The sequence below is a fragment of the Zalophus californianus genome, chromosome 5 (assembly GCF_009762305.2).
Source record: "Zalophus californianus isolate mZalCal1 chromosome 5, mZalCal1.pri.v2, whole genome shotgun sequence".
Lineage (NCBI taxonomy): Eukaryota > Metazoa > Chordata > Mammalia > Carnivora > Otariidae > Zalophus > Zalophus californianus.
Window position 1 is genome coordinate 123,513,266 of NC_045599.1, and position 23,035 is coordinate 123,536,300.

Consider the following 23,035-nt stretch of genomic DNA (forward strand, 5'->3'; position numbering starts at 1 on the left):
TTATAATTTTCACATTTCCCTCTGGCCCTTGTACCAGCTTATAGCAGCCCTTTTATTTGCTACTATAAATTATTTTTGGATTTAAAGACCAGAAAACCAGACTTACTGGCATTTGTCTACAATATGAGGAACTAAACCTTGAGTCAGGGTCTGAGGGGCTCTCTCATTAGTAAAAAGTCCGTGAACACTGGACTTGATAAAATCAGTTTGGATGCCTTGTTATAACAGTGGGAAAAGCATGAGCTTTAGACCACGTAGATGGAGACTTACAGTTCAGCTCTAACTAGCAAGGCAGTCTTGGGCAGATTTCTTTACTCAGGAAATTTTGATGCCTTTAGAGGCAAGGTCTCATTATAGTGCCTGGCATATAATATGTACTTCATAACATATAACATAGCGCCTTTCAACCTGGGGTTTGTTTTTGTTTGCTTAAGTATTTTTTGCCACTTTTCAGGTTTTTTGGCTGACTCTTAAGGACATGAGTCTGCTAAATAGTTCGAATTGCAGATTAGTAAGCTATTACTGTAACAGGGTTTTTCAGCCTCAGTAATTCTGACACAATGGACCAGCTAATTATTTGTCTTAGGAGGCTGTCTTCTCCATTTGTGGTGTATTTAACAGCATCCCTGCTAGAACCCCTAGATGCCAGTAGCACACCTCCACCAGTTGTGATAAGCAAAAATGTCTCCAGACATTGCCAAATGTTTCCTGGGGGCAGAATTGCCCCTGGCTAAGAACCACTCCTGTAAATAAATGTCGGTAGATTTTATTATAAAATTTCTTCAGATACCTAGTGCAAAATAAATGCTCACCAAATTTAATCATAATATAATGTATCTCTGAATTCCATTTTGTTGGAGAGCTAGGTTCATAAACATTTACATAGCTGGTATTTCTATAAAATCTGTAAGTTCATGTCCTTACAGAGTAAAATTAGAAATTCTCAGAAATTTCTATGAATATTTCTGTAGAATAAGAAATATTTATAGAATATATGTATCTCTATAGAATAAGAAAATAAGTAAAATAATTGATACCACTTAGACTAATTAGGAATTAGTTGGTCACCCTTCTCTGTGTTCCCATAACAGATTATGTGTGTCTACTAAATTTTATCCTTTTGTTGTTATTATTTGCCATGGGTTACTATATTAAACTGAGTTTCTTAAACACAAGAAATCTGTAGTATTTCTTTTTCTACTCTTATATTCCTTTTTACTCCAAAGCCTGGCATATAACAAGTGTTTAATTAAAGGCTTTATATTACGTTGAGAAGATTTTGTATTTTAAATACGAGTTTTTGTTGTACTACTCTTTGTTTTGTTATTTAATATAAGGCTGTTGTTAGGATTAACTTAATTTAGTAGATCACTGGGGCTAAAATGTTGTATAGAGTAGACCTCATCTGCAGAATTAAAACTTCCTTTTAAAGTATGAAGAGAGGGTGCTAGTGATGTGATCCTATAACCATGTGAATGTCACACACCCATGCTTGCCTTCTGACATCATTTCACTAGATAAAGTAATGTGTATAGCAGACTGCTGATGAATGTAATCTTAGTATCCTATTTTTAAAACTGACAACATGCTTATATTCTAAACAACTGTTTTTTAAAGATGACAGTATTTCAGCTCTTTACATTCTAAAAGTTCTCTTTTCCTACAGTTAATCTCCTATATTCATATTGAAAGCTCCAAAGGAATCTTCATTTTGTTCTGTATTGAAAAAACTTCAAAACTAGTATAAGCTAAATATAAAAAATTAAAACGGCACCGCACAATTTATGGTAAAATGTGAAAGTCTTCTCTCACATAACCCTTCCCATCCTCCTCCCCACTGTGACCAAAGTACCATTCTCTAGAGGTAACCACTAGAAAGTATTTATCTTCCTTTGGTATGATTGTGTGTTTATTTAATTGAGTTGTGAGAATTAAATGAGCTAAACGGAAAGAGTACTGAGTTTATTTACCATTTATTACATATGCACAAAGGTTTTTTTTAAATGAGATCATGACATATTGACTTATAGTTTGCACTTTTCTGCTTTCCAATATATCATAGAATCCTTTCCTTTTCTATAAATATAGATCTACTTTTTTATAGCTGCATGTATGTGTGTACATAGATATATGTGTGTAGATGTATCCACACTTATATTTGTGTATGTTTACAAATATACGCATAGTTGTACATATGCATATGTACATATACTATAATTTAGTCATTCCACCATTAAAAAATGTTTTTCCTACTTTTTGCTATTTTAATTAATGTAGAGTAACACTCTTGTGTACTTTCTTGTGCAGAATAGAATTTAGAAGTGTGATTTTTTTTTTTAAGTATTTTATTTATTTAACAGAGAGAGAGAGGCAGCTAGAGAAGGAACACAAGCAGGGGGAGTGGGAGAGGGAGAAGCAGGCTCCCAGCTGAGCAGGGAGCTGGATGAGGGGCTCGATCCCAGGACCCTAGGATCATGACCTGAGCCGAAGGCAGACGCTTAACGACTGAGCCACCCAGGTGCCCCTAGAGTGATTTCTTAGCCAAAAGCATTTGTACTTTTTATTTTAAAACCTGCTTCTGAAATGCGCTCTGAAAAGACCATGTTGTGGAATTCTTATCTGTGATAAGATTTTTTTTTTAAGTTTGGGTTATTCTATCTATTGGTTATTTGTGAGAACTATTCATTTAACCTTCAGAGCAGTATGAATAAAATGGGAATATCATTTAATTGTCCTGTTTTATTTATTTATTTTTTTTTTAAGATTTTATTTATTTATTTGACAGAGACACAGCGAGAGAGGGAACACAACCAGGGGGAGTGGGAGAGGGAGAAGCAGGCTTCCTGCAGAAGCTGGGAGCCCGATGCAGGGCTTGATCCCAGAACCCTGGGATCATGACCTGAGCCAAAGGCAGACGCTTAACGACTGAGCCACCCAGGTGCCCCTAATTGTCCTGTTCTAATTGATCATCATATTTTTTAAAAATTAATAATTTTAATAAGCATCTCAGACATTTTATTACCTAGAGGTAGTTTAGACTTCCATTTTACCTTTGTAAGAATATAATGTTGATTGCCCCTTTTAAATATTTTAGTTTTTATAAGGAAGTCTTATAAGAAACAAATACAGCAAACTTAATTCAACTGAAGTTAAAAAGAAGTTAATTTGCTTTCACAATGAGGTAAACCAAATGTGGGGTCCAAATTTCAGGTAAAACAACCCAAGGGTTGAAAAAAGTTAATTGTATTCTGTCTCTCCATTTCTTAGCTTTATTTTTTAAGTTAGCTTTATTCTGAAATACTTTCCATTTGGCTAAGATACATCATCCTTTTAGCTTTTAATCATAAAAGGAGAGGGTAGCTCTCTCTTACCATCCTCTACATGAACTGTCATTTTGGTCACATTCAGCTACGTATTGTGACTGATAGTCATAAAAACACATGGGATGGGAGCAACGGAAACCCAATGAAAAATGTGGTATCTAATAATTTTGCATATTAAGTGACTGTTAGGTTGCTAATTCTTACATTTTGAAAGGTCTTTAATGATTTCCAAACATAATCCATGATGTTATTATATAACATACCTATGTGATAGGGCAGGCAGTGTTACATTTTAATAACTTAAAAGCATTAATTAACCACCACTGAAAGTGTAGTCCTAACATCTGTTACTATCCCTGGAAAATAGACACTGATTGTGACAAATATGCTATGTTTTGTCAAAAATTGGTTGTGATCTTCCAGTTTCTGAGTGGGCATTTTTTTCAGAAATGTTTCTTGCAGTTGAAACATTTATCTTGCATTGTTTTTTCTTTTTGCAAAATGGAGGATGAAGATTTTTTATACATACATATAGATTTAAAATAAAATATAAGTTTCCTAAGCTTTGAGACAAAAGAGGAAAATGATATTCCTTTCAAAATACTTTTCAAAATGATTTTTGGAGATCATAATAACTTTGAGTTTTTTTTTTTTTAGCTTTTCATCAAAACTGCTAACTCTAACAAATGTTAAATGGTGGGCAGTCATATATTTTGTGTCTAGGAGGTGGGTAATGTGGAAACTGTTTCCCTGAATCTACAGTTTTCTACAAGGACCTGGCATATGTGAAAAATACAGGACAAAAAAATGAGAACCAAGTACACATTTAGGAGAGAAACCAACCCTTGGCAGAACAAGACTTCATATACTTTATTTCTGGGATTTCAAAGCATTTCGTTTTATTAACATCCATTGCTACTGTAGCAAAAAATGGAAATACTGCCTTTTTTAGAAATTGAGTTGATATGTAAATCATTGTTTCAAGAAGTAACATTTTTCCCATTTTAAAAACAAAATATATATTTTTAAAGATTTTATTTACTTAGAGAAAGTGAGCATGCAGGCAAGTGTGAGTCAGGGGAGGGGCAGAGGGAGAAGGAGAGAGAGAATCTCAAGCAGACTCGACGCTGAGTGTGGAGCCCAATGAGGGGCTCCGTCCCACCACCCAGAGATCACGGCTTGAGCGGAAATTAAGAGTTGGTCACTTAAATGACTGAGCCACCCAGGCATGCCAAAACACGATATTTTATATGTTGATATAAACAAATTCTAAGCTTCATTTTTCTATTAAATTTGAGTTGGCGTGTGTCCAAGGTATAAGTGATCATGATACATGATAAGCAGCTTTTTTTTTTTGGTTGTACTGTTGACAGTGCTAGTAATCTTAAATACCTGGAAATCTCAAATACTAAATTATGTTTAATAGTGTCAATAGTTTTTATGTATGTTTTCATCTTTTGAAATGGGCAGTTTTTGTTATGTGTGTTTCTAGTTAACTGTTTCGGAAAAAATAATTTCACTTACTCATATATAACCAGAGTGCAGTTGAATCATACCACTTTTGAGGTTGGAGAAATGAAATAAAGATAGTAATGTTCAGTTATTTATTTTTTATATCCAATTTCCCCTCTCCCTTTGCCCCTTTGTAAATAATTTTAATACAGAATTATAATATTTTTCACAGTGGACTCGACTCAGACTTGGTCTGATTTCTGGCTTTAACACTTACTAGCTTTTGGCATTGGGAAGTCGTATTATCTACTGTCTCTAAGACTCATTTGTCTTCATTTACAAAAATACTGTTTTCTAGGATTAACAAGACTAATAGTGAATAAATGTTACTTCTGTTCCTATTCATGAATTTTAAATATGGATAACCATCCCCAGGTTATGTAATACATACTCATTATAAACATTTCCAAAATACAGAAAAGAAAATAGGAAGAAGGAAAATAAATCACCTGTGATTGCACTTTCATTTTTGGTGTTACAATTTTGATGTATAGATTTTTTAAAAATGTATCTTAAAAAAAATATATATATATATATCTTGTAGAATTTTTTCCTTCTCTTACCAACACACTATGTTTTTTCAGTTTATAATCCCACTGACAATATATGTCTTATTTGGTATAATCATGTTAAAAAGCAATTTCTTTCCACTTTGGTAAGCTTTATTTCAAATGGTATTTTTCAGTGTATTTGGTTCAGATTTTAGGAAACAGGAAATATGTTTATTTATCAATTTTGTTTCTTCATTAAATTCTTAGTACATTTTCTTGGCCTCAGTAACCTTTCCCTAATTTGTTTAGGCCTTTCACATTATAAGTGCCTACTTGTTGTAGGCCCTACTTTGCTATGTGAGTGTGTAATGTTAAGGGCTGAATTGTGTCCCCCCAATTCATTTGTTGGAGCCTTCACCTGCGGTACCTCGGAATGTGTGTGTATTTTGGAGATATGGCCCTTTTAAAGAGGCAGTTAAGGTAAAATTGGGTCATTTGGGTGATCCCTAATCCAATGTGACTGGTTTCCTGATAAGAAAAGGAGATTAGTACACAGATATACACAGAGGAACAACCATATAAAGACTTGAGAGAACCCAGGAGACCTCAGAACAAAGAACCTCTGTCAAGCTACATTGATCTTCTAGCTTCCAGAATCATGAGAAAATAAATTTGTGTTTGAGCTACCTGGTCTGTGGTACGTGTTACAGCAGCCCCAGCAAACTAATATAGGACCATAACCTTTGCTTATAATTTTGCGAATATTTTTCCACTACTGTGTTATTAAACTTTTAATTTTAGGTATGGAGTTGGTTTTTAGAGATATATAAACTTTCCTCTTTTGTCTCAAATTTAGGAAATCTTACATTTTATTTTAAATCTATATGTATGTCTAAAAAATCCTCATCCTCCATTTTTAAGTACTTATATTATGCAACAAAATGCAAAAGAAATAACAAAAAATTTTCATACCATTTGAAAGTTTAGTCTAAAGCTTCTTTGTTTTTCATATTTCAGAATTTTGAGGATTTTAGAGGAATACCAGTATAACAATTTTGAATAAAGACCTGTCAACAAAAGCTTTTTAGCTTGTTTTGCTTATTTACACAGCATTTTCTTACCACACAATGTGATCATTTGTATAGTCTCCTTTTCTGCTGTGAATTACTGCAGTATCTGAGAGCTACTCTATTCCAATCCCCTTACCTATTCTATTTGGAACATTTCTTTTTTCTTTTGCTTCTAAAGAAGAAACTGGATAGGGCATTTTATAAGGAGCCTACCAGTAGGATAGGATTATCTTTTTTTCCTGCAGTATTATACCCTTTGAAATATATTCTTGGGTCCATTCTTTTCACAGACAGATGTAATAGCCACTTTGGTTGGTTTATTCTGTCTGGTTAACATTTTCATAACTTCATACTGAGGAATAATAGCACTGAGAATCCCTTCTGATTCTTCAGTGTTAATTAAATGATCAGTCTTCTCTTTCATCCATATCAGTTAAGCCCATTAAATAACTTGAGAAACTTATATAACTTTTGGGTAAAAACTTTTCCCTCCGGGTGGGAGAGAAGTAGCTAGCATTAGATCAGTGTTCTTAATGAAAACAAGGAAAGCCTGTTTGAAGGTAGCAGGAAACTGCTCAGTGGACAAGAAATGTCGGAGCCAAAGCTTCGGAGAAGGAAGAATCTTGTGAAGGTGAACTTAACTTCTCCAACAACTTTTGCCAAGGGATACTGGCTAGTGTAGAGTGTGGGCAGAAAACTAGGGACTCAGACTTTAGGCCCAGGAGTACTGTTACTAAAAGACAAAAAACAGCACAGACCTTTTGGTGGAGACCTAGGGGAAATCTAGTATAAGAAGATTCTTGGCTCCCCACGTTTGTTGAATTCCTGAGACTATATCTGAGATGGTTAACTTAAAAATCTAAACAAAAAATATTTGAAAATAAAGGTGGAGCTTGTAGTGTTTTTTAAGACAAAAATTAGATCTGTCATCCTCTGGGACTAATCCCCTCAACAACAAACAAGCTTTCAGTTGAAACATGGGGAACAAGGAGGAAAAGGAAAAACTGGAGGTAGACTGAGTCTTATCAGAGCAGCAATTTATCTGTACTTAGTATTGTCCAGTGACCTAACAAAGAGAAGGATAAATCCTCTGTGGAGAAAGATAGTATCAGGAATCTGTGCAAGTTTTTATATAGAGAGATTACAGGATCCACCAAAAGGCAGGACTACATGACTACAACAAAAAGAAAAACATAGTAGAAACAGATCCAGAGATGGTCTACATCATTCACATTCATTTAGATAATAAGCACTTTAAATATTTAAAGTATGATTTGTATGTCAAGAAAATAGAGGAACTTTGGAGAGAATAGGTGAAAAAGAAGATTTTTTATTATTTGATATGTGTAAAGTGAAATAAAAATTCAAGACGGGAAAAAACAATGTCTAAAACAAAAAAGTCACTAGATAGAAGATAGCTGTACTGGAAGACGAATAGAAAATATCCAGCCAGAGATAAAAGAGAATGGAGAAAATACAAAAGAGGTTTTAGAGACTTGCAGTATACACAAAAGGATCTGATATTTGAATTACCAGAAAGAAGAGAGGAAATTGGGCAGAAGTAATTTTGAAGAGAGAATGTACAGAATTTTCTAAAACTAGTATATCAACCCAGAGATTCGGGAATTTCTGTTTTTCCTAAGCAAGATAGATAAAAGAAAACCACACCTGAATGGTAAGATTGCTGAAAACCAAAGATAAAGAAAAAAAAATCTTGAAAGGAGTCTGAGAAAAAGGATCTGACCTTCAAAGGAGCCAATAGTAAGACTGATATCAGATTTTTCAATAGAGACAATGGAAACCATGTTGAAGCTTTAGCAGCTAACCTAAAAATCTATAAATCCAGCAAGATATCCTTCAAAAACAGAAGTGAAAAAAAAAATTTCCAGGCAAACAAAAGTCAAAAGAATCTGTTACCAGCAACCTTGGCTGAAAATTAAATAAATGAAAACACCAATAAAACAAATCAGCAACAAACTGAGGATTCTTTAGACAGAAGGAAGAATATCCCATTAAGATACCACTGATGTGAAGAATAATGGAAAAGGTGAATTTGTGGGTAAATATAAATTGATACTGACTAAATATTAACTGAAAATAAAAATAACAGTATTACGTTTTATGGGACTTGAAAGAGAAAAAACAGTAAAGTGAAAGGTGAGGCAAGTAAATGAGGTTCAAGTGTCAAGAGTCTAGCATTGTTGAGGACATGGTAATAGTCTCTTTAGACTGTGATTAATTAATAACGTATGTTGTAATTTCAATGGTAACCATTAAAAAGTAGTTTTAAAATAGTAAACTTACTGAGGGGGGAAAATGGAATAATAGAAAGTAATTGGTTGATTCAAATGAAAGCAAAAAGGGTTAAAGAAATCTAAAACTGGCAGGTCAAATGAAAAAAAAAATAAGGTGATAGAAATAAATATGCATATTTGAACAGTAGATATATTTTCTGGAATTTTATTAAAGAAAAATACCTTAGTTTTCAGTCTAAAAAAGTAATGTAAATATAAATAGACAAAAATACATAACACGTTTTCATATACTTTTGTTTTTCTGACAGCTTCTTTGTGATATTGGCCATAGTGAAGAAAAATTGGGTTTTAACTATGAGGATATCATAATTTGGTAAGTATAGTTTAGTTCCCTCCCTCACCCCTCTGGGTTTTAGTAATTTCAGTTCTAGTAATTTTAAACTTAAAAGGATAGTATAGCACATTATATTTGATTTTGTAGAAACAGTTGTTTGAACATTAGAAAAATTCAAGATGTCCAATATTTTTGGTTATCCTGTTGTTCTTACTGATGCTTTGTAATTATCAAATATAAAGAATCAAAGCTAATGATGGGAAATACTTGGATTTCTATAATTTAAACTTCTAAATTAAACATGAAATTCACAGAACAAAAGTTCTTAAATTTTCCTAAGAAAAGAAGAAGAACCTGTATGATTATCTCTAGGCCTCACCTTAAGACAAAGTGTGCTTATGGCAAACTTTATTTTCTCAAGTCCACCAACAGAGACATGTTATAATTTCATACCCATGTTTTGGGTGTGCTTGGGAATTAAAATTTATATAGTGTGTGCCTACTGTCACAAAATATTGATTTAAACCAGTGATTCATTGAGGAGTGGAAGCAGGTAGGCAGAGGAGAATAGATTGTAGAGGCATATGTGATACACCTTGACAAAGGCATATTTAATTTCCCATTGTTTATATAAAATAAAGTACAGAAGGTAGAATAAAATAACATTTTCTTGATTAGTAAGAATGTGCTAAGGCAGCACAGATTAAAAAATGACAATATTAGTGAAGTTCCATGGCTGTTACAGTGAATGATTTTTATATATAAAATCACTAGTAGTTTTGCTTATTGCAACTGAAGGAGAATTTGGTACCATAATTTTATGTGTATTTGAAACTTATATAGCAAAACTTTTTTTGTTTTTATGCAGTTTGCGGTTAGCTTTATTGAATGAAGCAAAAGAAGTGCGGGCAGCAGGGCTGCGAGCCCTTCGATATCTCATCCAAGACTCCAGTATTCTGCAGAAGGTGCTAAAATTGAAAGTGGACTATTTAATAGCAAGGTGATTTTCCTAGAGCTGTCTCTGTTTTTAAAATTATGTTTTAAGTTTTAACATACCTATTGTGAAGTGTACATATTTTTAGTGTAAAGCCTGATAATTTTTAGAGATATATACAACCAAGTACCCCATTATCCTGAATAAGAGTATTTTCCACATCCCAGTCAAGTTCCCGTGTCTCCAACCAGTAGTAAACATTATTCTGCCTTTTCTCATTATAAACCAGTTTTTCCTGTTCTTGAGCATCGTATATTGGAAAAATACATGGCTATTCTTTTCTTTCCTCAGTGTTATTTGTCAGAGGTGTATCCGTGTTGGTTTTTTCTTTTAAGGCTGTGTAGTATTTCATGTTATGAATAGACTATAATTTATTCCATTCTGTTGGTGATTTTCTGGTTTGTTTTCAGTTTTTGGCTATTTTGGATAAAGCTGCCCTGAATATTCTTGTAGGTAGACATATATACTCATTTTTCTTAGGTATATATGTAGGAGTGGAACTGCTGGGTCATAGGTTTATGTCTATTTAGCTTTACTACATACTACCAGTTTCCCATAGTGATTGTACCAATTAATATTCCTACCAACAATGTTTGAGAGTTCCAGTCTCTCTACATTCTCATCAACACTTGCTTTTAGTTTTTAATTGTAGACTTTCTGCTGTAGTGTTCATTGTGAGTTTCATTGTGGTTTTAATTTGCATTTCCCTAATGAGTAGTGATGTTAAGCACCTTTCATTTGTTTGTTGGTTATTTGAATATCCTCCTTGTCTTTTGCTCATTTGTAAATTGGATTATCTGTCTGTCTCATATAGGAGTTCTTAATGTTCCAGATATGATTCCTTTCAGGTACATGTCTTGACAATATCTTCTCCAAGTCAGTCTGTTTTGCTTTTTCTCTTTTCCTAATTAATAAAATCCAATTTTGTAGTTAATGCTCTTGGACTCTTTGGAAGATACTATTCTTTCTGTGTTTTCTTCTAAAAGGTTTTATTCCTCTATATATGTTTAATTAGGTGTTAGGTCATGATAATTTTTATTTTTATGGATATACAGTGCATTTTAGCAGGATTTATTGAAAAGATTATCCTCTGTGTCTAGATTACTGACACTTCTGTTGTAAACCAGATAACTGATAAGTATGGATCTGTTTTTGTGTTCCCTATTATTTTTAGTTTATTTGTCTATTCTTGCCCGTTTCTCACTGTTTTAATGACTGCAGCTTGATAGTAAATGTTAATATCTGTTGGTATAAGTCTTCCAATTTTTCTTCCTTAAGACTGTTGGCTATTTTATGTTCTGCATTTTCATATGAATTTTAGAATCAACTTGTCCATTTCCTTAAAACATTCTGGGATTTTAGTAGTAATTGTATGGAAGTTCTAGATTAATTTGGGGTGAATTGATATCTTAATAACATTGACTATTCTAAGCCTTTATTTATTTGGAACTTTAATTTCCACAGTATTTTGTAGTTTTCTGTGCAGAGGTTGCTCTTGAACTCGGGTTAAAAGTGTTCAGTACTTTGCCGTTATTTATGATACTTGCTGTAGGCTTTTTGTGGATTTATGTTCCTTGTTTGCATTCCTAAAGTAAACATCACATGTTAACTGTGTGTTTTGTCCTTTTTAAATATTAACTGAATTTGGTTTGTTAATATTTTGTTGAAGATTTTTGTAGCTAAGTTGTATTGGCCTATATTTTTCCATTCTTTTAATGTCCTTGTTTAGTTGTGGTATCAGGATTTTTTTTTTTTTTTTTTGCTTTGTAAAACAACTAGGGAAATATTGCCCTATTTTTATATTTTCTGGAAGAATTTATGTAAGATGGGTATTGCTTTTTTTCCTACATGATTAGTAGAATTCACCAGTGAATCTGTCTGAGCATAGGGTTTTCTTTTTCAGTAAGTTTTTTTGTTTTTTAAAATTTTATTTGTTTATTTGTCAGAGAGAGAGAGAGCACAAGCAGGGGGAACAGCAGGCAGAGGGACAGGCTCCCCACTGAGCAAGGAGCCTGATGCGGGACTCCATCCCAGGATCCTGGGATCATGACCTGGGCCGAAGGCAGATGCTTAACCTACTGAGCCACCCAGCCATCCCTTTTTAAGGAAGTTTTAAGATTATGGATTCCATTTCTTCAGCGGACATAGTACTATTCAGGTTTTCTCCTTTTGTTAGTCCTTATATATTTTGAAGCTTTGTTACTACGTTCATATTTAGAATTGTTAAACCTTCACATTGGGCTAATCTTTTTATAGTTATGAAATGTCCCTTTTTATTCCTAGTAATACTTCTCTTGATTATGCATATTATCTTAATATGGCTATACTCACTTTGATTTAGGGCTTGCAGGATAGATCTTTTACCATCCTTTTACTTTCTGTTGTTTTTATCCTTACATTTAAGTTTCTGGCCTAAAAACATCATATAGGTTTTTTGTTTGTTTTTAAATCTAGTTTGACTGTCTTTGTCCTCTAATTGGAATATTTAGACTGTCTAGTGGATTTTTATATGCATGGTCTGTGGGCTTTATGCAGTGTAATGATTTGTATGTTTATGAGTCTGTTCATCTTGTGGTTAATTTTCTCATATATTTGAGTTTGTATTTTGAGATTTGTCATATCTGTTCTTTGTTCTTATGTATCTCCTGTTTCTTTTGGAATAGTCAAGAATTTATTTTCCTCTTCTATTAATATCTTGGTTATAAAGTCTTCTTTTAGTAGTTGCCCTAGAGATTACAACTCATATCCTTGATATTAAGGTTTTTTTTATTACAACCAGAACAATCGAGGAAAACTCTTATAGTTTACATCATTTCCCCTCTGTTTTTTGTATTACTGCTATAGTTTTTATTTCTACATGTATTTGTAGCCCTACAAGATAGTTTTGTTATTGTTTTAAAATGGAACTATTGTTATATATTTTTAAAGATTTATTTATTTGAGAGAGAGAGAGCATGGGGGGAGGGGCAGAGGGAGAGAATCTTAAGCAGGCACCCTGCTGAGTGTGGAGCCCAGTGCAGGGCTCCATCTTACAACCCATGAGATCATGACCTGAGCCGAAACCAAGAGTCAGACACTTAACCTGCTGAGCTACCCAGGTACCCCTAAACTGGAACTGTTGATATTTACATTATTTACCCGTTCCAATATCCTTCCTTCTTGCATTTGTACATTTTTATTCATCTTGCATCACTTTCTGTTTAATAAATTTCCTTTACTGTTTCTTTTAGTGCTGGTCTACTCGAGATGAATTCTATCATCTTTTTTTTTTTTTGTCTGTAAATGCTTCTATTTTGCCTTCATATTTGAAGGCTGTTTTTAAGACTAGTTCCTATTTTTTAATGCTTTAAATAGGTTATTGTCTTCTGGACTTTTTTTTTTTTAACCTGGTGAACAGTAAGTGGTCTCTTCTTATTGCTTCTTTGAAGTGATGTATCTTTTTCTTTTCTGGCTACTTTAAAGTTTTTCTTCTGTTGTATTCATTCATTCTTCTCTCATACCCTCTCATACTCCAGCTGTATAGTGTAGAATCTGTTCACTGTTCCACATGTCTCTGATGTTCTTACTGTATTTTCAGTTTTTGTTGTTAATCTTTGTACTTTAATGTGTTTACTTTCTACTCACCTGTATTTTTCCTCCATCCTGCTATTAAATCATTCTCTTCAATTTTTAATTTCAGTTACTGTATTTCTATGATTTGTTTTACTCTTATTTAAAGATTCTAGGTCGCTGCTTTATTTCTCCATGTTTCCTTCTATTTACTTGATCATATTTATCACAGTGATTTATAGCCTTCTTATGACAACACCAACATGTGAATCATTTGTGCTCTATTTCTATTGTCTTTTTCTTTTCTTGGTTTTTAGGTACTTGACCCTTTGTTTATTTTAAAGCATACCTCATATTATTACATGATTGGATGTGAATATTGCATATTCAAAATCTTTGGCTCTGGATCATGCTGTTTTCCTCTTAAGAGAGTTAAGGTTTATTTATTCTAGAATGTTGGCTTATCACATTTGATTTTGTTAAAAAGTTTAGTTTTAGCTTTTCCTTTGATCTACGGAGTGGCTCTTTGGGATCTCAAATGACAGTTGTAGGTGTTTAGCAGAACCTCTTCGCCTTGACCAGCCTTGAGCTATAATATCTATCTAGAGTGGTATGTACCTGCTCAAATTTCTGCTTACTTCCTTAGCTTGTTGGCATTAGCTTTTTGTTTGGTTCCTTGGATTTTTACTTTGTTTTGCACAACATAGAGATCGGCAAGTGCCTTGGAGAGGAGATTACATGAAGATTTGCATTCACTTTCCCATGTTTCCTTTTCTCTGGAATTTTTTTCCCTCAAGTCACAGCCACATTGGCTGCACTAAAGTTCAACCTGTCTCTCCAGTCTAGAAAGACTTTTGCTTCTGCTGGGACTCTGTTCCCCTAAAACTGTTGACACGTGCCCCTAGGGACAAAGCCTGGTTGGATGTGGAGCTTGTGCATCTCTTCCCAGGGATTATTATCCATTGCCCTTTTAACAGTTTTTAAAAAGTATTTTGTGGGGCGCCTGGGTGGCTCAGTCGTTAAGCGTCTGCCTTCAGCTCAGGTCATGATCCCAGGGTCCTGGGATCGAGCCCTGAGTCAGGCTCCCTGCTCAGTGGGAAGCCTGCTTCTCCTTCTCCCACTCCCCCTGCTTGTGTTCCCTCTCTCGTTGGGTCTCTCTCTGTCAAATAAATAAAATCTTAAAAAAATAAAAATTAAAAAAAAAGTATTTTGCTTACCCTTTACAGTTGTTTTTGGCTAGCGGGGTGGTCTGATCCAGCCTCTCTGGTGTGGCCACAAATTGAATTGTTTATTTCTTAATAAAATTGTTTTAGATTTAATTGTATTCAGATAGAAGAAATGCTTTTTGAGTAGCAAACTATATGTATTGATTAGTATGGTGAACTACCTAAACATAAGTAAAAATTAATTATTTGGCTACATAAACCAAAGACTCTTAAGAAATTGAGTAATTTAATAAGTTTTACAGAAAAATGTCAATTAAGTGATATCTGAGCATTAATTTTTGAAGTGCATTTAAATATTAAATTATATTTCATAAAATAGAATTATTGTGGCTAGTATATAAGACTTTTAACATAGTCGTAATATATAAAATGTAGGCCCTGGTTAAAATCACTTTTTTTAAGTAGGCTCCACGCTCAGTGTGAAGCCCAACACGGGGCTTGAATTCACAACCCTGAGATCAAGACTTGAGCTGAGATCAAGAGCCAGTTGCTCAACCGACAGAGACATTCATATGCCTCTAAAAATCACATCTAAACTAAAATATAAGCTGGAAATGTTTTTCTTCACAATTTTTATAAAATTGCAAATTTTTATCAAAGATAGGTGAATTCTTTTTTCAGTAGATTTCTGGTACTTGGCTTTATAAATATGTTTATTATTTCTCTATTGATGTATATAATTCTGTAAATTACTATATTCTTTTCTGGGGTTTTAAATGAAATAGTTTTGAAATGTTTTATTATAGCAAATATTTATCAGAACTGGATGTAAATTAACTAAATAAATGTCTGCTGGTGTTAAAATCATGTTAAAATTTTAAAATACCATATTAACATGAAGATAGGTCTGATCTGGTGGTATTATACAAAGAAATTGTTTAATAAGATTTTTATCAATAACTTAATATTTTGTGTATTATTTAGGTGCATTGACATACAGCAGAGCAACGAGGTAGAGAGGACACAAGCACTTCGATTAGTCAGAAAGGTACGATCTATGTCTGAGAGAGAAGGTAGATTTTTGGTTTTTATGTTAAGTATTTTACATTTTTAGATTTAGACTGTTTTGTGAAATCTTTATATTAAAATTTAAAGGCTAAATTTTCATTAAACATATTTGTTTGATAAAATTATATGAGCTAAATAGGTCTGTTAAGCTTAGAGGTGAGCATAAATGTGTAATTATTTTATGTGACTGTGTACAGCTAGGACAATATTTTTTAATAAAATATTCACTGTAAAGAATACAGTAGTTTCTCCCCATCCTTCACCCCCACCTCTTATCCAGAGTTTTGGTTACCGTGGTTTTCCTTCTGCCATATGGTTAGAAGATATGTAATGTTATGTCACAATACCTACATCATCACCTCACTCATCTCATCACATAGGCATTTTATCATCTCACCTCACCACAAGAAGGGTGAATACAGTACAGTAAGCTATTTTGAGAGAGAGAGACCCCATTCATAGACATTTTATTATAGTATAATTGTTCTATTTTATTATTAATCTCTTGCTGTGCCTAATTTATGAATTAAACTCTATCATAGATACATATGTTCAGTAAAAAATAGTATACTTGACCTTTGAACTTCATGGGTCTACTTATATAGATTTTTTTCAGTAAACAGAGTACAGAACTGTAAATGTATTATCTCTTATGATTTTCTTAACATTTTCTTTAGCTTCCTTTATTGTAAGAACATAGTATATAAAACATATACAAAATACATGTTAATTGACTTTATGTTACTGGTAAGGCTTTCAGGACTTTTAGTTTATATATAGAGTTCAGTACTGTCTGTGGTTTCAGTATCCACTGGGGGTCTTGGAACATATCCCCCATGGATAAGGGAGTGGGGAAGAACTACTGTATTTCTTCCCTTAGTAACCATGTAAATGAAATTACTGCTTTTGATATATTATTGGAGAAAAAGGATTACTTGTTCCCCACTCTACTTTTCTCTTATTTGCATGCTTGGAGTTAATGCCATTAAATGGACGTGGCAAAGAGTTACAAGCTGGTTGTTTTGAAGACAAATTTAGATATAGTCCATAGGCAGTTTCGATAAGCAGTTCAGACCGTTGTACAGGATAGGTCAAAATCTAAATTCTGCAACAAAGGGTGTTAGGGATAACCCATTAATGCTTCTAATGATAGGTTTTCAAGGAATTTTTTGTTGTTATTTAATGTGATACCCTAATGGCAAAACAATTAACTAAGAGTTAACTTGGTTAGGACACAGTTATGTAAGAATTTTTTCATGTTTCATCCTAAACATTTATGAGACGTATGCAGTATATAGTTTTAATGTAAAAACATCTAAAAGTATTTAAAAAAATTTTTTTAACCCTTCTCCTCTTTACCCACCTTTGAATTCAGTGCATACTTCAGAATGGTAGAGTGTTGAATTTGTACATTAACTAGATCTCCTCTTTTTCTTTTTTCTTCCATTTGTCCAGCTTGGGGTTAGTAATAATACCCACAGGTGAGCATAGTAAGGAAGAGGTAAATGGATGAATGTCTTAAAAGAAGTTTACAATTCTAGTAAGAGTGATATTGAAGATAGATTACAATATTTTTGTTGCAGGTAAAGTGTCATATTGGAACTGTGATTTGACTCCTCAAATTTAAATTTAAAAATTAGATTTATGGTTTTTACTTATTCATAGTCTCTCCTACTGCCATGATTTTGAGAATTCAAGATAAGAAAATAAAATTGTTTCTGAAGAACCTAGAATAACTTTCTGGCTATTTGAGGTATATATGTCAATATTTATCATACTAGGAATTATAAGTGAGCAATTAAAATATATATTAGCATATTAAAAATAACCCATCACATATAAACATATTTTTGTAAAAATATATTTTCCAAAAAGAAACTTAACAGAATGGCATTATTTTAGATCTTTGCAAATGTCTTTAGTGTTTGTCTTGATGGAAGGTAGGAGCTGGATTGTCATATTTGCTTCATTCAGTCTGTTGTGATTTCATGTTCAGTGGAGCCTCTGGTAAACTTCAGTATATACTTGTGAGAGACTGAGTGTAAAAAAGACAAATAATGTCTTTGTGTTATTATTAAAATAATTTTAACTTCGCAGAATCTCTGAAAATATCCTAGAGACCCTTGTTTCCTGGACCAAACTTTGAAAATTGCTACCCTAAAAATTGCATTCAGAAGTAAAGACAATTCCAGATAGATTCAAGCAATTAAATTCAGCTTTGAGTTATTCAGTAAATATTTTATTTCAGTTTTGTAAAATGTTTTGGCATGATACAATTTAGTTTATAAAACAGCCCAGTAAAAGTAAGCAGACCCTTAACAATTTAGTAATGCTATTACAAAAATATTATTTTCTTCTGTTATCTTCTAAAATACAGACTAATTTGAGGCAGATATCATTTGTGAATCCAAGAGCAGGAAAATTGCTTATACCTGATAGTAGGATGTAGGCTCAGAGGAAAAATTGCGGTGCAGTGTTCCTCCTTGGTTTAGCTAACAGCAGATAGAGTTAAAAGGGAAGCATACTTGCTGAATGAATAGTGGCCTCTGTTGGTTAGAGGAACTGTAATTTCAGTAGTATTTTTAACAACCAAAGCACATATTTCTTTTTTTCAGCAACATCTTGGCAACTGAGCTAGTAGAAATTAATGTTAATATTATAATGGCTAGGTCACTGTGTTTTTTTTTTGTATGCATTTTAAAAGTTTTAAAATTTTCTATTGAAGTATTAATCTTCTTTATTTTAAAGAAAAGGAAGAAACATTTGTTGCTTTAGGATAACTTATTCCATGAGTAATTAAGCAATATTCATGTTATTTTTCCTTCTCTTTCTCCTGTCTCATTCATTTGGAAGATTTTTTGTTTGTGTGCTCATTTTCAGTGTCTATGATTTTATTTTATTTTATTTATTTATTTTTTTAAAAGATTTTATTTATTTATTTGACAGAGAGAGACACAGTGAGAGAGGGAACACAAGCAGGGGGAGTCGGAGAGGGAGAAGCAGGCTTCCCACAGAGCAGGGAGCCCGATGTGAGGCTCGATCCCAGGACCCTGGGATCATGACCCGAGCCGAAGGCAGACGCCTAACGACTGAGCCACCCAGGCGCCCTCTATGATTTTATTTTATTTTTTCCCTTTCTCTCCAATCCAGGGAATCCTTCTTGGTTTTTGTCTCTCTCATTTTCTATATAATTTTCCACTTTTCAGCTGTTACTCTTTTTTTTTTTTTTAAAGATTTTATTTATTTATTTGACAGAGAGACACAGCGAGAGCAGGAACACAAGCAGGGGGAGTAGGAGAGGGAGAAGCAGGCTCTCCGCAGAGCAGGGAGCCCGATGCGGGACTCGATCCCAGGACGCTGGGATCATGACCTGAGCCGAAGGCAGACGCTGAACGACTGAGCCACCCAGGCGGCCCTCAGCTGTTACTACTCTTTATCCAGTTGAAATTATACTTACTACCTGCCTAATTTAACCATCAATTTTCCTCATATATTATTTATTCATGTAATAAGAGATTAACATAACAGATTTTTTATAGTTGAAAGGGATTCATTTAGGGAATCACTTGCCCTTGATACATAGGATTATAAATCCAGTAACATCCAATACAAATTAATTATCCCTACCCCAGAGACCTGTTATTTTGAAATTGTTCATCTACCAGTCTTTATTAGTCATACATAGTTATTAACTATGTAATTTGTTTTCTTTCTAATTTCCACATTGAAGATATGTTAGCTACTTTCAGTATTCCAAATATATTATTGCCAATTAAACTTTTCATTTAAAGTGAGATTCATCCAAAGTTTTTTCACCAGAAATATACTATTTGCATCATACTTTTTGAAATATTAAAAATAGATTATGGATTACTAACTTTACCTTTTCGCATAGCAACAAGTGATGGTAGGAGATGGGAAGATTAGGCATCTGTTGCAGTAAAGTGAGAAAGAATGAGGACCCAAGTTAGAGTTTGATGGGAGAGAGAATATGGATAGTGAGGTAAATTGGTAGGACAGGGCTTGGTGGCAATTATATGGGGAAGAGTCAGGAATGGAATTGTACAGTAAGCATGTTGACAGCTGTTTTTACCACTGATTTCCTTTGTCTAGGTACTGAAAAGTTGTATAAAATACAGTTCCTATTTGAGAGGAGCTTAGACTCTCAGAAACATTAAATCTTGTCATTTAATTGATTTATAGTCTGAACTATTAGAAAAAAAGCCAGCATTTTCCCATAGTAACAAATATTAACATTTATTGCATCAGTTTTCATTACACTAACCCTTTGAAATGTTCATATGAAGAAGAGTAAATTTGATGCCTGGATCTTACAAATGTTCTATGGTTATAAACACCTCAATCTGAACAAAATAGCTTTTAAACATGTATTATGAAGTAAATAACTTCTTTTTCTGATTCCTCCTTGTTACAGATGATTACTGTGAATGCTTCCTTGTTTCCTAGCTCTGTGACCAACTCATTAATAGCAGTTGGAAATGATGGACTTCAAGAAAGAGACAGAATGGTCCGAGCATGCATTGCCATTATATGTGAACTAGGTCAGAATTTTCTTCAAGTAATAAAAATGAAGCATTTTAGGAAGTGTATATATAAGAATGTAACATTTTTTAATGTGAACTGGGTCAGAATTTTCTCCCAGTAATAAAAATATAGTGTTTTAGAAAGAATATAAGAATATGACATTTTAAAATGCCTTTCATGAATGAATTCTTAGTTATTGCTACAAAGATATGAAAAATTTTGTTTATAGGAATATAGAAATTGTCCAAATTCTAGTGTTTAGAATAAAATTGCTTTAAGTCTGGTTCTCTCAGACAGTTAACCACACAATATCTTAATATCGGTTAAAAAACAAACTATCATACATTAAAAAAAAATCTAAATGCAAAAGGATTAAAGTTAAATGGGGAAAAAACAGGGAAAAAAATGGATGAGCATTTATCTGATCACTGTAAGGAAAAGGAGTCTTGAATTATCAGAAGAAATAAACAGATTTCAGCAGCTATAGATTTTATTATAAGGAGACAAAAAAACATGCAGTGCTGGAACAAACAAAAATAAATGTTACAAACATGATAGGTAAATAACTTATTTATATACAGATCAATAGGAAAAATAAATAATTCTCAAATATATGGCTAATCAACAAATTTAAAAAGTTCAACCTCACTTAAAACCAAAAAATATAATTTTAAATGACAAGAGAATTTTTTTCCCACCGAAAGTAGAGCTGATGTAGGTTACATTCACTCTTGATACAGTAAACAATAACAAAATCATAAACTAAATTTTAAGAGAATCAAACCCTATTATTGAAGATTTAAAGGTACTGTTCACAGTACATACTGATTTATAGACAAAGTCGGAAAGTTAAGGACATTTTGAAAATAAATTTGACATGTCAGTGTATGGGATGCTTGGAAAGCTATACTCAGTTAACTTCTTATCATAAAAAATGCTTTTATACATAAGCAAAAAACAATGAAAATAAGTGTATAAACCCAAGAAATCGAAAAAGAAGGGAAAAAAATCAATTTTAAGGTAAGCAGGAGGAAAGCAACAATGAAATTAAGAGTCCTAATTAGAGAACAAGACTGATTATTTAAAATAATCTATGTTAGTTGGAGAGAAACATACACGGGTACACGAACATACACTAATGTTTGAAAAACATGAAAGTCTGAGAAAGAAAAGATTAATATACAAATGAGGAAGAAAAAATAATAGTTTTTTTAATTCTGAAACAATTTTTATAAATATTTGAAAATCTTATTGAAATGAATGGATTTCCAGAGAAAATTTTATTTCCAGTTGACTCAAAAAGTAGAAAACACAACAGTTAAAAACCATAGAAGTACTTAATGAAATAATTGCCTCCAAAAAGACTCATTCAGGTAGTTTTGTCTTAAAATTATTTCAAGGAACAGAGTTATATACTGTAATCTAATTGAAAGTATTAAAATATGGAAACCTACCAATTTTTTAATGAAACTATCATTTTATATGCATATACACATAGATATACATACACACACACAGACCTATACACATATATAAAATAAAATAAAAACCCTTTGTTAACATACTAGAATATTTATTTCAGATCAACACTGTATTATTCTTAATGGTGGATCTGTATAAATACTATAAACTTTTAATTCCTAATAAATTAGTATTGCTGAAAACTTTCAGTCAGGTTAGTAAATTAAAATAAATGAGATGAAGTTTACATATTGTATATGATATATCTAGAAAACTCTGAATCAACTGAAAAACAGAACTTAAGTAGTTCAGGACAGTGAAAGTGGGTGAAAATACAGATTTGATTAGATTTATTTTGTGTTTCAGCAATAAAATCAGTAAATATATTAGAGAAAAAAGATACTATTTTCAAAGTAGAAAAGAAAACTATATATAACAAATAAAACTTGATAAGAAACATGTATGACTTGTGCATGTGTCTTGGAGGAGTACTTTTGACACTTGAATTTCACGTCAACTTGATTCTTAATAACACAGAAATGAGAACACTGGTTGTGTAGTGGAGGGGATACTGTTTGAAAAGTGGTATGAGGGAACTTTCTAGGATGATGAAATTTCTGTATCTTGATTGGATATTGGTTACAAGAGTATAAAAATTGTTCAAAATTTATTGAACTGTACCATTAAGATCTGTAAATTATACTACAAGTAATTATATATACCTCAATTTAGAAAAAAACAGAAGAAACCTAATTCTAAAATTAGGCTAGAATAAACATGAGAGATCCAACCATGAAAACATTTTTGAGAAACGATAATGGAAGGGAAGGGAAAGGGTTTTTTTTTTTTAATGTATTTTTACAAAAACTATTAAGCTAGGTTATTAAGAGAGAGAAAAATGAAAAGGAATTGAGTTGCAGACTCTGGTATATAGAAAACTTCAGTATATCAAAAGGATAAAATCAGTTTGGGAAGCATGCTGGGATAATTGATTAAACATTTGGAAAACAGTTGAATTTATCAATATTAAGCAAAACTCAATTTCCTGACAGATTGAAAACTGGAATGTTAATCATGAACTCATTTAAAGCACACAGTTGTATGTGTGGGCATGGTCAGAAAATGCCTGATCTTTGAAGTAAGGGAGGAATTTCTGAGTTTAAAATCTGAGATTAAAATCTAAAGTTAAATTGCAAAGCAAAGAAAAGCTGTGAAATAGACGAACGGCTAATATATCCACATTAAATGAGCAACTTCTTGCAATTGA

General features: G+C 32.7%; 1 protein-coding gene across 7 annotated transcripts in view; it reads left to right on the forward strand.

Moving 5' to 3' along the window:
* The window catches only part of RICTOR (RPTOR independent companion of MTOR complex 2), a 122,896-nt gene that overhangs the window by 46,236 nt on the left and 53,625 nt on the right, over positions 1 to 23,035 (forward strand). For 6 of the 7 annotated variants that reach the window (XM_027604951.1, XM_027604953.1, XM_027604952.1 and 3 more), the window contains 4 exons: positions 8,960 to 9,024; positions 9,854 to 9,985; positions 15,679 to 15,742; positions 20,198 to 20,324. In XM_027604951.1, coding sequence (XP_027460752.1) covers positions 8,960 to 9,024; positions 9,854 to 9,985; positions 15,679 to 15,742; positions 20,198 to 20,324 — 388 coding nt within the window. Of the gene's footprint in view, positions 1 to 8,959; positions 9,025 to 9,853; positions 9,986 to 12,118; positions 12,138 to 15,678; positions 15,743 to 20,197; positions 20,325 to 23,035 lie in introns of those variants that run through there. The other variant, XM_027604957.2, reaches the window with a different exon arrangement.